The 16,310-nt window shown below is 46.0% G+C and overlaps 1 protein-coding gene across 2 annotated transcripts in view; it reads right to left on the bottom strand.

Moving 5' to 3' along the window:
- Positions 1–16,310, bottom strand: part of CENPT (centromere protein T) — an 834,768-nt gene that overhangs the window by 88,864 nt on the left and 729,594 nt on the right. For both annotated transcript variants that reach the window (XM_069217597.1, XM_069217596.1), the window contains exon 18: positions 9,612–9,839. In XM_069217597.1, coding sequence (XP_069073698.1) covers positions 9,612–9,839 — 228 coding nt within the window. The remainder of the gene's footprint in view (positions 1–9,611; positions 9,840–16,310) is intronic.

Genomic DNA, 16,310 nt, shown 5'->3' with positions numbered 1-16,310 from the left:
CTAGAAATTTGTTTGCAGAGTGGGGAGGATTGGTGGACCAGTAAGGAATCTGCAGCTGGATATAGTCTCTACAAGATAAGGCGTTATCGAAGGTAAGTAACTTCTCCCTCTGATAGAGACTTCTAGCTGCAGGTTCCTTACCTGTGAATAGATACCCAAGCAATACCATCCCAGAGGTGGGTCTGCAAACCAATTTCAAATGAAAAAGTCCTGTAGGACCGAATGGGAAAAATGCCCATCCCTACAGACCTGATCCAAGAAGTAGTGTTTGGGAAACTTGTGGAAAGATGCTCATGTTGCTGCCTGGCCGATGTCGAGGACCAGAAATACACGTGCTGAAATAGTGGTTGCAGCTTTAGCTCTGGTGGAATGAGCTCTCAAGTCCTCAGGGCGTTGCTTTTTGGCCAGTGAGTAGCAGATTGTAATGCAGATCACAAGCCAAGGAGAGATGGTTTGTTTCTGCACCACCAGGCCTTTTCTCGCACACACATGCCCCACAAAGAGTTGGTCGTACACCTAGAACTCTTTTGTTCAATCAAGGTAGAAAGGTATAACCCCAATGCTGTTTTTGGGTCCAGTCAGTGGAGTCTCTCCACTTCCTTAGAAGGATAGGGGGGTGTAAAAAGTAGGCAATATGGCTGATTGGTCTACATGAAAAGGTGTGACCTTTTTGGCAAAAAGTGGCCCTAGTGCAAAGCACCACTTTATCAGGATAAATAGAGAGGTAGGGTAGCTTAGATGATAAGGCCTGTAGCTCACTCACTCTGCGGGCACTTGTAATTGTCACAAGGAAGGCTGTTTCCAACATAAGAAGCCTGAGTGGACAATTGTGAAAAGGCTTGAAAGGAGCGCATACAATAAGGTCAGAACCAAATTAAGATCCCACTGAGGAATAATGAATGGGAAAGGAGGTATGAGAAAAGTAAGACTTTTGAGGTATCTATGTAGAACAGAAGAGGGTTGATCAGGCAACTGCAAAAAAAAAATCAGAAATGGCAGATAAATGCCCAAGTGCCCAAAGCAGAGCCCTGATGGGCAAGGGAAAGAATGAACAGTAGAACCTCAGAAAGAGGGGCTCAAAGGGGATCATCAACAGACTTAACTGTGCACCATGCAACAAAGTTCTTCCAACAACAGGCATATATTTTTTTGGTGGAGGACTCCTGGCTGCAAAGATGACGATACACATTTTGTGAGGAAGATCAAAAGCTGTCACCTGCCGCCGTTGAATCTCTACATGAGAAAATGGAGAGTGGACAGGTTTGGATGCAGATCCCTCCCCAGCTGCTGCAATAGAAGATCTTCCCTAGGGGGCCAGCTGATCGGAGGATCGATGGACATGCTCAGCAGCTCGGGATACCAGACTCTCCATGATCAGTCCAGAGCCACCAGAATTACTTGGGCCAGGTCGTTCCTGATCTTCTTGAGACCTCAGGGCAGGAGTTATCTGGAAGGAAATGCATCCAGGAGGTCAGAATTCCACTCAAGACTAAAAACGTCTCAGAGCGAAAGCCACCTTGAAAACTTCAGTGCGCAGAACTGCTGATATTACTTGTTCTCGGCTGAGGTGAACAGATCTAACCAAGGCTTTCCCTACTGATGAAAGAGACCTTGAGCCCTCTCCGGGTGGAGAAACCATTTATGATCAGAGAGGCATTTTCAGCTTGGTTTGTCTGCTCTGGCGTTCAGAGAGCTGGCCAGATGTTCAACCACCAGGGATATTCCCTGCTGTTACAGCCATGTCCAGTGAGGTAAAGCCTCTTGACAAAGGGCCCAGAACCCCACCCAACCTGTTTGTTGCAGTACCACATGGCGGTGGTGTTGTCTGTGAACATCTACACTAGCCTTCCCTTGATGGAGGGTAGAAAGGCCTTCAATGACAGTCAGATTGCTCGGAGCTCCAGCATGTTAATGTGGAGTCCTGCTTCTGCCAGAGACCAGATGCCTCTGATCTTGACCTCTCCCAGATGGCCACTTCAAACCAGGAGTGACGCATCTGTCACTGTCGGATCTGTTTGGGGAAGGTAGAGGGATCTGCCTCTGACCCAATAGCAGCTCGTTGACCACCACTGCAGATCTTTCGCAGTTCCCTCCAAGATCTGGACCATGTCAGAGAGATCCCCCTGATGCTGCTCCCACTGGAACTTCAGGTCCCACTGCAGAGCCCGCATATGGCATCTCTCATATGTCAGCAGCAGGGTGTAGGAGGCCATGCATACCAACAGCCTCAGAATCATTGTCACCGAAATCCAGGATAGAGGCTGAAACATTGGTATCAGTCTGAATATCCTGGATTCATAGCTCGGAAGGATAGGCCCGAAACTGCACCAAGTACAGTGATTAAAAAGGGAGCGTGCGAGAAGGAGTCAGGTGTGACATCCGCACCTTTATAGGAAACCTCAGCTAATGCAGGAGGTTCACCTTAGTCTGAAGTTAGGTGATGATAGGCTGGGGCAAGCTCACCTTCATCAGCCAGTTGTTGAGACAGGGGAAAACTGCTACCCCTGATCTCCGCAGATAAGCCGCAACCACCACAATCACATTTGTGAACACCAGAGGGGCACTGGTGAGGCCAAAGGGAGGCACAATGAACTGAAAGTGCCCGTGGACTACAGTGAATCACAAGTAACTTCTGTGGGCAGACAGGACTTGGATGTGAAATTAAGCATCCTGCAGAACTTGGATGTGGAATTAAGCGCTACCATCCAGTACCCTGGATCCAGGGCAGACAGGACCTGAGCCAATGCGCGAATTTTGAATTTCATGAGGAAGAGATTGAGGGCTTGTAGGTCTAGAATGGGACAAAGTCACTTGCCCTTATTTGGGAACAAGAAAGTAGCAGGAATTACAACCACACCCTACTTCATGCACTGGAACTCTCTCTATGACACCCTTGGCCATGAGAGCTGCAACTTCCTCACAGAGAAGGGACAGATGATGCTCTGTCATCTGGTCATAAGATGGTGGCATGAAGGGAATGGTAGTCTCGAAGAAGAGGGAGTAGCCCCTTCAAAAGACCTTCAAAACCCACCTATCAGGGGAAAATGGAATGCCAGTGGGGCAGGTTATGGCGAAATCTGCCAACAAGTGGGTGTCCATGATGGTAACGAGGCAGACTAAGTGGTGTTTAGAGGCAGCTGCAGATTGGGAGGGGGACTGACCAGACTTCTTGCCACCTGACCGAAGAGGTTGGTGGGTTTCACGCACTTGTCCACATAAAGACTGGGCAGCATGCACAGCACAGTGGATCGATGGGAACTGGCACGGTTGGAAGCTCTCTCCATAGCCACAAAAGGCAGATGAAGGGGGGGCTGCTGCAAGGCCCAAACGACCTGGCAGTAGGCATAGAATCTTTGAAGCGCTTGCGCACACAATCTGCTTCATCTCCAAAGAGAAGAGTGCCATCAAGTGTATGTCCATAACAGAAGCCCTGATATCCCCTGAAAAGCTAGACATTCTCGGCCAGGCATGGCGCCTCAGGGCCACTGTTGTTGAAACTGCTTTGCCTATTGAGTTGGTTGTGTCCAGTCCGCAACGGATTGTGAATTTTACAGCATCTCTCCCATCTGAAACAACTTGACAGAGTACAGCCTGGGGCTCCTCCGGAGCCAGTGGCAGCACTCGGGCAACCGTGTCCCACAGAGTGTGGGAAATAACCGACCAAAAGGCATGCGGTGTTCAAGGACCCAATGCCAGGCCAGCAGAAGAAATCATCTTCTTCCCAAATCAGCCTCTTGGATTTCCTATCTGGAGGAGCAGTAGGGAAAGCGCCTTGAGAAGTTGAGGCTCTGAACACCAAGCTTTCAGGGGTGTGAAGTTGCATGAAGAAGGCTGGGTCCACAGGTGCGGGGTGATGGCGACAGGCAATTGTCCTTTCCACAGGAGTTCCTGTGCTAGGTTTGGACCAGGTTGCCAGAAGGACAGACGTAAGTGCATCATTGAATGGGAGGTGGTGTTCGGATGTGGAAGCTCCCTGTTGCAGCACTTCTGTCAAGAGATTAGTCTTGTCTGCCACCGAGGGCAGTTGAAGCTTTAGGACCTCATCCACCTCTCCTCACCACCAGTGCATAAGAGGCTCCCATCCTCCGTAGCCACGGTTGGGGGAGAAAGCATACCAGTGGAGATGTGTCCAGTCCACTGACTTCCCCTAAATCCACATGAAAGTCCATTTCCTCATAAGGCTGGTATTCTATAGGGTCCACTGACCTCTCCCAGTCTCCCCCGTGGCCCAGCCCTTTTTCTTGTGCCTTGACTTACTAGATCATCCCAAGAACTTCGAGTGGGAAGACGACTTCGGACTCTGTGACCGATGCCAGGGCCTTCCTCTCAACTGGGACCTCGACCTGCACGGAGTTGTTTGCTGGGCCGCATCAGCTTTAGGGACAGCTGCCTCAAAGTCTTGGGATGCACTGTCCAGCAGTCCTCGCACAACTTTGGGTCATGGTCGCACTCCAAACACCACAGACAGACTAGGTGCCGATCTGTCACCAACATCGCCGATGACCAGATCATCAGGGCTTAAAACCTGTTTTTACATGAGGACATCCCAACCCACCAGGATTTAAAACCTCAAAGCAATTTGACAAAAAGTCAAAAAAGGGCATTGAAAAAATGAGTGAGGGTTAGCTCTTGCAGGAGGCTGGCTCAGTTTCTGGTGTACACCTATGGCACCCTACACTGAGTCCACGCAACCCTTTGTGGTAAAGTGTGGTGCATAGGTAACTAAAGCTCTTTAGGGGTAGCTGTGGAGAGCAGCTCAGGCTTATCAGGGAGGAGTGTAAAGCACTAGCAATACCACAACAGTCAGTGAAGTTCGCACAAGAAAGGACCACACTTGGGGCCAGATGTAGCAAAAAAGAAATTTGCGAGTTGCAAAGTGCGAGTCAATGAGACTCGCAATTTGCAACTCGCAAATCGGTATGCAGTACGGTGTCTCAGACACCGACTGCAACTCGCTATGGGGTCGCAATGACCCACCTCATCAATATTCATGAGGTGGGTCGCAAATTGTGGCCCCATAGTGAGTATAGGCACTCGCAAACATGGAGGCCTGCTGTCGTCAGCAGACCTCCATGTTCGTAACTGCTTTCAATAAAGCAGTTTTTTTTTTTTTTAAGTGTAGCCCGTTTTCCTTAAAGGAAAACGAGCTGCACTTAAAAAAAAAAAAACGAAACCTTTAGTTTCGGTATTTTTTCAGGGCAGGGAGTGGTCCCTTGGACCACTCCCTGCCCTGAAAAAATATTTTGGTGTCCATTCACAAAGTGGAAGGGGTCCCATGGGGACCCCTTCCAAATTGCGAGTGGGTTACCATCCACTTGAAGTGGATGGTAACTGCGATACTATTTGCGACCGCGTACGCAGTCGCAAATGGTATTGCATACCACTCAGACTCGCAAATAGGAAGGGAACACGCCTTCCTATTTGCGATTCTGAAATGCATATTGCGAGTCGGTACCGACTCGCAATATGCATTTCTGCATAGCAAAGAGGCATTTGCGCCTCGCAAACAGCGATTTTCGCCGTTTGCGAGGCGCAATTCCTTTGCTACATCTGGCCCTAAGTGTTACAAAAAAAAGTTTTCTTTATGATAAAACTAGTACTAACCTAACTTTGGTATATCTCTACTTGGAGATATCTTCTCACAACAAATATACTCCGTAACAAGCAGGAAAAGCATAGAAATACATAGGGCCATATTGGGGAGGAGGGGCTGGGGGGCAGAGTCCAGACCACTTGGAGATGTCCATGTGATGCAGGTAGGCAATGCCCACCATTCCTGGGAAGAAGTTCCTGAATGACGGTGATGGAAGGAGCACAGCTGCAGAGTCTAGATGATGCAGGAAGATCCATGGAGTCACCCACGAGCTGTTCTATATTGGTTCCTGGATTGCAGAGGGGTCAGTAGTCAGCAGAACCATCAACAAGCCTTGGCAAAAGCAGGAAGAAGCTGCAGGGAAGTTTTGGGGACCAGCAAGGTCCAAATGACTCGACTCAGAGAGGAGGCAGGGCTCCCCCTTAGCGAGCAGGAGAGCCAGGAGGAATTGTTGGAGCCCCCATGAAGACCCACTGGCAGCAAGCACAGAGAGACCAGGAATTCCTCAGCAGCACAACAAGAAGGAGTCCCATGCCGCAGGAGTTGCAAGGAGGTAGCTATTCTTCGAGTTGGAGAGTGCTGGAGGCCCGGGCTTCTTGGAGATCTTCGGGAGGAAGAGTCACCAAGCTTTGGTATCAGCAACAGATGCGATGCACAGGGGTTCTGTCCCAGTGGCTACAGCAAGGGCCTACCTTCTCCCAAGTTGGACAGAAGACAAGATGGTCCCGGAGAGGGCCACAGAACTACCACCTGTGTTGCAGAGCCTTTTTGATGTCCATGGGACAGCAGGAGCCACCATCTGGTCGTTGTTGTGGAGGTGTCTGCAGATGCAAGGGAGTGACTCCTTCACTCCAATGGAGATTTCTTCTTACTTCCTGATGTGGGCAGAGTCCTTGTAACCCTGGAGGATGCACAGCCACAGATGTTGCAGAACTCTAGCAGGAGCTGGGGAAAATGTTTAAGAATGGAGCCCTCCCACTCAATACAGTCTTGTTTCAGTTTCTAAGGCAGACCAGCAACGGTTCCATGAGCCAGGTTGCAGAAAATTCATGCAGAGAGTCCTTGCTGAGTCTTGCTTGACAAATCTGGGGCCTCTTGGGAGCCCTTGAGTAATGCGGAAAGGGGTTGGACACTGTCTGTGGTGACCCACCTATCAAAGAGGGGTCAGGGACATCATCTAGCTGGCCTAACCAGTCAGATGCTCCCAGGAGCCTCTGCGCATCTTGTTTCCAGGATGGCAGAATCAAGGGGCTGCCTGGCAGAGCTCTCTGCACCTCCCTAGGGAAGGAGCTGGACAGGGAGGTGGTCACCACCCTGTCCTTTATGTAGTTTCAGACCAGAGCGGGAACCAAGGGTTCCTGTACTGGTGCAAACCGATGTATGCAAGGAGTCCACCAAATATGCCATTCAAAGCATTCTGGTGGTGCTCAGAGGCCACGCCACCCCACACCGCCCAGCCCCGCCCAGCCCAGAGACACCTATTTCAAATGAAGAGGTGGGCACACATCTCTCCTAGACGAAATCTTTTGTTTTTCCTTTCCTTGTTCAAATTAGGCTCATCAGCAGGAGGTCAGAACAGTATCTAGGGTCAGCAGCATCACTGGCTGGCATGCAGACCCTGCAAGGCAGTGCAGGCAGATATGGGGGATCCTCTAAGCAACTCCCATACTACATGGTACCATGAAACTAACACTCGATGTAGTTGCATGATTCCAATATGTTTGATACCAAACATGCCTAGGTTTGGAGAATCCATGATGAAGGTGGACATCTTGTGTTGACCAGTGTCCACTACATACCTTAAGATGGCTTCCTCACACATACAAAGCCCAGAGAATGGAGTTTGGGGTTTGTAGGGGTACCACTGTTTGTGCAGGGGTACCCTCACACTCAGAATCATGCACCTTGCCGTTAGGCTGAAGGGCGTACCATAGGGGTGACTTACAGTGTCCAAGTGTAGTGGCTGCGATATAAGGCAAGCCTTATATTTCAAGTGGAAGGTGCATGCACCATTTCACACAGGCTGCAATGGCAGGCCTGCAGACACAGTTCGCATGGGCTCCATGGGTGGCATAATACATACTGCAGCCCATGGGAGACCCGTTAGTGTACCAACGCCCTGGGTACCCAAGTACTATTTACCAGGGACATACAGGGGAACCCCAATATGCCATTGGTGGGTAAAGGAATCACTTACCAAGTCAATTTTAGGGGAGAGAACACAGACACTGGAGTCCTGGTTAGCAGGATCCCAGTGCACCTCAGTCTAAATACACTGACACCAGGCAAAAAGTGGGGGTAACTATGTCAGAAAGATACTACATTCCTACAGCTCATCTCTTGGATCAGCAATAGGTGGCACGGAAGTAAAAGAACTGACGTTGGCATGCCAAATGATACCTCTACAGGTACCACAAGGTCAACAACGAACGTGAAGCTGATCAGAGCCACCTATCAGCATGCAGGGGTTCACTGCAGCAGCTCCATTCAGATATCGCTGCCTTCAAGAGGAGCTTGGAACCCATACCACAAACTTGCACTCAACTCCACATAGGCAGAGGTACACCGCTTCGTAGAACAGCAACAGGCTCCAGCAGCAATCAAGCAATGTATGTCACAATGGAGACGTGTGGCACATTGGTTAGAGCGGTAGACCCTGATGCAGAGATCTGGCCCGGGACCAGGGATCAATTCACACCTCGGTGGGTCTTGGGCTCAATTCCCTTGGACCAGATAATTCTCGCCTTGGTGCCTAATCTAATTAATGGGTCCCACTCTGTAACTCTGGGCAATAGCTTGCTTAATCTCCACAACGGCCCTCACAGCGCTTGGATGACTGGCTTCACCCTGGGCTGTCCAGGAGTTGGCGCCTCACAGGGAAAAGCCAGGAGGGGTTCCACAGCGGTATGCGTACAGCGCCTTGAGACCCTAACAGGTGAGTAGTGCGCTATACAAGTGCAAAGTTTATAGTTTTACAGTTTACAATAGGAAAGGTCGAATTTCCCCAGATGACACTGTAGCTGCAAGTTCCCGGTGTCCATATAAGGCTGCAAGTTCACCTCCTCTGGCCCCTAAAGGATCATGTCCTGAATTCTGTACTACAGAGAGCCAACTGGGACTCCATACTGCATTCAGAAATCCTAAGATTCAAAATGGCGATTGTTACTTTCAGACTAGTCCCATCACCTCTCACCCCCGAATGTCTCTTTTCTAGAACTGCAAAGGTAATCCAAAGTGGCACCCATCCCACTGCACCACATCTCATCCCACCACTGATGTAGAGCCATGGCTGTTGCAGTACCTACCCTAATGAGCTTTCTTCACTCACCCATGATGGCAGGTCGAGATTGGGAAGACCCCCCGGCTCACCACTGGCTGCTGCTAGGCTTTCAAGGCTGCTCACAGCCGGTGAGGGCGCTCACCACCGGTATACGGAGCTGAGGGTAGAGCCATAGGCAGCAGGCTAGAGCACTGCACTGGTCCTCAGAGTGGCAGGAGGAGCCTAAGTGACTTTGACAAACAATCCAGGTTAAGGTGGACTGTTTAAAGTTGAAGATTGTTTTTATAACAGCATGGCTGCTGGCACGGAGCTCTGCGATCAGGCAGATTTGCTAATTGGCTGCACCGCCATGCTTTGGATGAAATGTATTCTTTTAGGCAGCAACACATCAGATGGATGCTCTACAATACCAGGGCAATATCATGGAATATAAGCACCAATCTGTAGCACAGTGACATCGTGAAATAAGTTCCATGGGCTCATTTCTAATAAAAAGATTCTGCAGAAGGAATACAATCCATCAGATCAGTTTATTATATGGTTTGAATTTTATAATCGTCTGGGGACAGTTCTGCGACTAAAGCCAAGCAGTGACATTACCAATGTGACTAAAACGTTTTGCTTATTCCGTACAAGACATCAATGATTTCTTCTGACACTTAAAACCTAAATTTAGTTGGGTGAATTTACATGAAGCACACTTCATTTTATGTTTTCCAAAAACCAAGCGACACTTACCTTCGCTACGGGCTTCATCCTCATCTGTGCTTTCCTCCCCATCCTCATCTTCCATTACGTCATTTTGTTCAGTTGCTGTTCGGCTCTTGGAAACCGTGAGTCTGTGTGCTTTGGAAAACTCTACTCCTTTAGCAGCACTCTTTTGAACATATGAAGACAATTCTGAACCGGAGCGCCTGTTCAGACCAAGCGATGAAGGTCGTATAGAATGTGAAGTTATCTGAGACCCTGTATAGAAGTCAACAGAAGGGCTATTATTTTAAGATAGGTTTGCAGCACCTTTAAATCAAAGTAATTATTTAATCAAGGGGCCATAAATTCATAAACCACTTACATTTGTTTGAACAGTGAATCATGAAGATGCACAGAATTGTTGCTAATGCCAGTTCTATCAAACTCAGTAAAAGTCAAATAAGAATTGTCAATGTAAATAGGTCTGGCTTAAAACTGGAAGTGCCTTGTTAGTCACTGGAGCGTTTAAGTTCTCAGTATCTCATCATACGTGTGCTCTCTCCCACGTTCTTAAACTCATGCGTCCATTCATCTACAAATGGACTCGTTCTTAAAACCACCCACTCACTATTCCACAATGAAACACCCACAAACTGAGTAAGCTTACAAAATAAAGACCCTAAAACTAGAAAAATGGCATCTCCTAAACATGATAAGAATATGCTTGCAGTCAAATATAAGTAAATAATTAAAATAAAAGGCAGCAGGCAGTCAACCTGGAAAGGTGCTGTGCATAGTTGGCACATTTAGATGCAACGTGTCACTGTCTGGTCCGGTTGGAATAGAAGACACTCTTTAAAAGTAGATGTACACATATGATAAGGTGAAATGCTATCACTCGATGGACAAAATATATCATGCCAGAAGTGGGCTGACTCATTCCCAAATGCCACGACCATGAGGAAGCAAATAATGGGCATTCCAACAGTCCTATGGTTTATCCAAAGACCCTCATGTACATGTATTTGCAGTTCTTTTTTTTTTTTGTTAGAAATCTGTTTTTTGATATTTTCAAAAAATACAGGAAAGGCATCAGTCTCAAAGTGCAATAAAAGCAATGGTAATATAACTGTGGCAGTATATTTTGTTACAAGCATGCAAGCCCAGCAATAGGCAGTGCATGTTAAAAAAAATTTAATAGCAATCTTTGTGTTAATCGATCAACAGGCTAAACAACAAAACTATTGCAAGCTTTACTTATCAGTTCCTTTGGTTCATCATGTAATAAATGTACATTTTATTTATGTTCAGTGCAAGTATTTGTTGAAAGCTTATATTCTCATTACTATTACAGTAATAGTCTTTTTTTTTTTTTTTAAGTCCTCATACACCTCACAGAAACTCCTATATCACCCCGTAGTTGATCCTGGCACCATTTCCCGAGAGGAGCCCCCATTTTCTCTCATATAGACTTCAAGCGGTAAATGGTATACCCACGCCACCCAGTCTAACGAGAGATGGGGAGGAGGAAAAATAATCATTGGACCTTGACAAACCAAACCACTTTTATACGCTCCCAGTTAGACTATAAACATATTCATCTTCCTTGCCAACCAAGCAGGGGGGCCCACATTTCTTATTTCCTCATGCATGAGCCTCCCACCTCCAAGTCCATTTTTGCAAAATAGAGAAGGGCTTGCAGCCAGTCTTTGAACGAGGGAGGCGTATTCACTGTCCATTTTCGTCAAATTTCCCTCCTGGCCACCAAGATGATACATAACAAAGCTGTTGTAAGCATTATTTATCAGTACCTTTGGTTCATCAACATGTAATAAATGCAAATTGTATACATGGTTAGTGCTAGTGTTTGTTACCAGGTTATATTATCATTACTATTACAGTAATAGCCTTGCCAGTTAGCCCAAATCCATTCTTGCTTTTTCTGGCAACTATGATCCTCAAAGATCTATATTTTTAGTATTCTAGATCTATTAAGTCCAGTCTTCCACTTAGCGATGCTAGGTGTATTTAGTGCTCTCATCTGTGCTGTACACCTTTTAGCAATAACAAGATTTGGTCAGATTAATAATTTTATCTATTGACTTGTAGTTCATCTGCAATCAATACTGCCCGGGTGGGGAAAAGGCCAAATTTGAAATGTACAACCTTGGATAGAACTTCCGCTACCTTATGCAGGTATCTTCATAACATTCTATACAGCACACCGAGTGCTAAACATCTTTGCACGCTTCCTTACATTGCGGAAATGAGGACGAGGATTCCTGCACATTCACCACAGCCATTACCTGGTGCTGCATAAGAGCTGGAGGAATTTAAAGTGTATTAAGGGTCATTATTTTATGATTAGTAAAGGTCTGAAAGTTTAATTCCAGCCAGGAAACAGCCCTAGGTACTACTTAGGATTCTCACTCAGCTTTACTCATTCACTATTATAGTGTTCGTAAGGGAGTAAGAAAGTCCTAAAGTTAAGTTCTAGACCAAGGTTGGAATTAAGTAGAGAACATTTTAGCTATGCACAACTCTTTACCATGATATGTTTTAGTTTCAAATAAGCTTTTATGTTTTTATTATGGGTTTCTATTAACATAATGAGTAGGCAGAGTATCTTTATTATTATTATGAATTTTGGAATTGCGATGCTTTTAATTAACCGAGTCAATAAACCTAAACTTGAAAGTGTATTAATCTAAACCATGCAGCTACTGATATTTCTTTCAATCCATAGGACCTCCTGCTACACCCCATCTTCCAATGTGCCAGATCCATCTGTCATTCTCACCGGTATTGCAAACATGTGAGGAGAGTATGAATTATGAATGCTATGCAAATTAAGGATATTTTCTTGGTAGATATGAGGGCTATGGTGATTTCTGCTCTGAGTGGGCTGAGGTCTGGCATATCTTCAGCCAGATAAAGAATGAGGGAAACCTGAACTGGAGGGAGCAGAAGAAATTAAATATGAATAGGCCTAATTCCTCTAACAATGCGGAAAATTATTTAATGACTGGTTAGCAGTTAAAGCCCCCCTTGCCAAGGCAGCCAGTGTATCCCAGTATGTAAATATTAAAATATACCTCCGAGCAGTTAGCTAAGCAAGAACAGTACCCACCGAAACATAAGTCTGTTCCGTCGGCCTCTTACACCAACCTATTTCTTTACAGGCTTCTTTCCAAACTGCAAAGACGATCTTAGTGGATGCAGGCTATGAGGGGTTAAGCAGTCCCCATATAGGAAGTTTAGTGGATGCGTGACGCTAAGCGCCTGCTGTTCGCTGGTGTCAGCAGGGTCATGCCTGGTACTGAGCAATTATTTGTTGACCACCACCAATTGTGCTGCCTTGTCATATACACTAAAGTCTGCTATGCCTAGTTCACCGTGGAATGGTGACTTCTTTTCATTCTCACTCTTGGTGCTTTACTCACCACAGTAAGTATTACATTATGGTCGTAAACTGCATAAAGAATTGTTTGGGAATTTGAAATGGGATATTTTTGATAATGTAATTTATGTTTACCAGGGCTATCTTCTTGATTAGTGCAACTCAATCCACTCTATTAACAAAATGAGTAGTGGTATCCAGTGTTGGAAGTTGTTTGCATGTTTTTTCCTCTAATGAGTTATGTTCCTTTTCCAAACCAGTTCTTGGGCTACAGATATATAAATACCCAAGTATCTAATCCCCTCAGTGACTCTAATAAGTGAAAAATAATAAGCAGCCCATCCACCATCAACAGCACCCTTCCTGCCTGGATACAGGTTGGATTTGTTTCAGTTGATCCGAAAGCCTGCATTTGTCATTTTTTTCATAAACTAAATTTTAGTGGTTTTTGAAACATAACACACAAAGGGGGTTATTCTAACTTTGGAGGAGTGTTAATCCGTCCCAAAAGTGACGGTAAAGTGACGGATATACCACCAGCCGTATTACGAGTTCCATAGGATATAATGGACTCGTAATACGGCTGGTGGTAAATCCGTCACTTTTCCGTCACTTTTGGGACGGATTAACACCTCCTCCAAAGTTAGAATAACCCCCAAAATGTCCAAAGGCACATACGTACAGTAAAATAAGGGCATATGACATACAACTCTGTATCCTCCGGGACATATCCATTATGTTAGTGCCCAGTACTCCAACCATTTACCCCATACCTTCACATGTTTTTTGGGACATTCTCTGGCCTCATACACGGCCCTCTCCTGCATCACACACCAATCCATTGCCTGTTTCCACGGAGCGAGCAGGGGAGGGCAGCTACCATCATTTAGCAATATCCCTCTTTGCAATTGCCACTCCAATCCCCACTAGGGTCTTGTCTCCCCTAGCATCATTCATCCCCTTGTAGGACTTCCAAAAGAATGGACACTGTTAAGGAGTCAATGGGCCTCAACACTTCCTGGATAGGACCTCAATGATCCTGTCCACTATCCTGCAATCAGCAGAAATCCCACGCCATATGATCAAAGTGGGCCGAGGTCATGGATCAGCGCCAACATGCCAGGAACTGCAGTACACCTGCCCACAAAAGACTATCAGGTGTTTTGTACATCATATTAAAATAATTAAGCAAAATGAGCCAAGGCCTGGAGGATATGACCTGTGCTCTAGGCCCCAAATGAGTGTCTCTCCAGTCTGAATCCTGTAGGGCCCCTCCCACTGTTCCCAGAGGACCCGAGGGATGCTAACAGATCAGGGGAATGTACTATAAGTGATTTATAGATCCGTGATATCTCCTTCTCCGCAAATGGTCCTGCAAGGATCTGGAACTCCAGGGAGCTGCCCTCAGCAGTGTTCCCAGGCATTGCACAATTGCTTGTGTCTAAAACGTTGAGATCTGTGGAGGGCATATTTTTCCTACAGCTGATATGATTTAAGGTGTCCCCCTTGCCAGGCTTCACCCCCTCTAGAGATCCCGATTTTGTCCTACCCACCAAACTATGCAGGACGTCTAATGCAACAAGAAAGAGAGAGAGAGGGAGAGAGAGAGAGAGAGAGAGAGAGAACCGCCTTTGTGGGCTTGGAGAGGGGTGATTGAATAGTGGTGTCATATAGTTGCCCCTCAATCTTGCCCAGACTTATCCAGGCCATCTTGAGACAAAACACACGGTCCCTCCCCCCATCCCACACTCAGGCATTCATTGAACACCCGCAGCTGGGCCACCCAGTAATAAAGACGCACATCTGCCATATCTCGGCCCCCATCCCATGTAGATTAAGTGCATTCTCAATAGGCTATACAAAAGGGCTAATCCATCCACAAGAATGGCAGACTTTAGGCCTGCCGCAGTCGTGGTGGACAGTTTTGTAAGACACAAAGCAGATGAGGAAGGGCAATCTTTTTTAACAGTGAGGTGCGGCCCAAGATACTGGGCAGCAGCTTTGCCCACTGATTAAGGTATGCCGTTAAGCAGGACAGCAAGGGATGGACATTGACGATCCATTTAAGACCGGGCTCTAAAGTCGCATACATGCTCATGTACTGAAAGCAGAGTCTGTGCGCCGTAGGCCGTATAGGTTATTGTATCTAAAACTGCGAACTTTCTGCAAAATTTGGTGTATTTCTGTTTAGACTGTATCTAATGTTTCTATGAAAAATGTATAGGAAAAAAAGCTTATTGGGACCACCTCCTAATTAAGGATCACTCCACAAAAGTTCTAGGAAGGGGATGAGACGTTTTTAGGAAAGTTCTGTAAAGATTTGTCAAATGGTACTAAAGTTCAAAGCAAGCCAAAAAATGATTTTTATATGGAAACGTGAGACCAGCTATATCGAGTGGCGACAGCCATTCACATTCCTGCCATCAATTATGTCATTTCAGAAGCTGCAGTCATATCAATGATGTCATAGATTATGTTGTGAGTTATGTAATATAAGGGGTAATTAGCAGTGCATGGAGGGGAAGCAAGACAGTTACTTTAGTGCAAGTGTTACACTTACTTAAGATAAGTATAACTGGTGAATTTCAGTGGTTTTGTTAGTGTAAAATGATGTTTTAACTGACATCTTCACCTTAGTATAAAATCCCTTAACCCATGCTTTTTTCTGTGAATTTCTAGGGCTTTGTTGTTAACGTAAAGTAATATTTAATTATCATACATAACGACAACCCCACAAGAACTTGGGCGTGTGCAGCATGGGGCTAACAGCGGGCTTGGCCCTCCGCCTGTACCCTGCTGGCACCCAACCCTCCCAACTACGCTCAGCAGGGAGTTAGAGACAGGGCTTGGCACCAAAACACCCGCCAGCGCACATGGCTGAATATAAGGGTATAATTTTAGGTAAGGTAGAGCTACTGACTTTGTCAAAAGGTCAGAAAAACCAAAAATAACAAGTGAGCATATTAGCTTTATGAAGGAGTCAGAACAACATGTATAAAGCACATGTATTGCCTTTCTCAGAAAACAATTATAATGAAATGTATATTTCATTCATTCACACAGTTCAATGTTTAATACAAGTGATTGTCATAAAACATTGAAATAAATCTTTATTATAAAATAAAAATCAACATGTCGGAATCTTTTTCATAAGATTTTCAAGCTACAAAGTGAAGCTATCTCCAGCTGTAGAGAACAGAGCTCCAACTAGGAGTGCTTTAAGAAAGTATGGTAAGCTCTCCTGAGGCCATGGTTCCAATGAACCAGGACACTTACTGCTTTTTTATGTTGCTGGGGGCTGCTGCACTTCCTGCAGCCCTCCACAGCATTAAAACATGTTCAGTGGT

Source organism: Pleurodeles waltl, chromosome 12 (assembly GCF_031143425.1).
Source record: "Pleurodeles waltl isolate 20211129_DDA chromosome 12, aPleWal1.hap1.20221129, whole genome shotgun sequence".
NCBI lineage: Eukaryota > Metazoa > Chordata > Amphibia > Caudata > Salamandridae > Pleurodeles > Pleurodeles waltl.
This window is presented reverse-complemented; position numbering and strand designations above follow the sequence as displayed.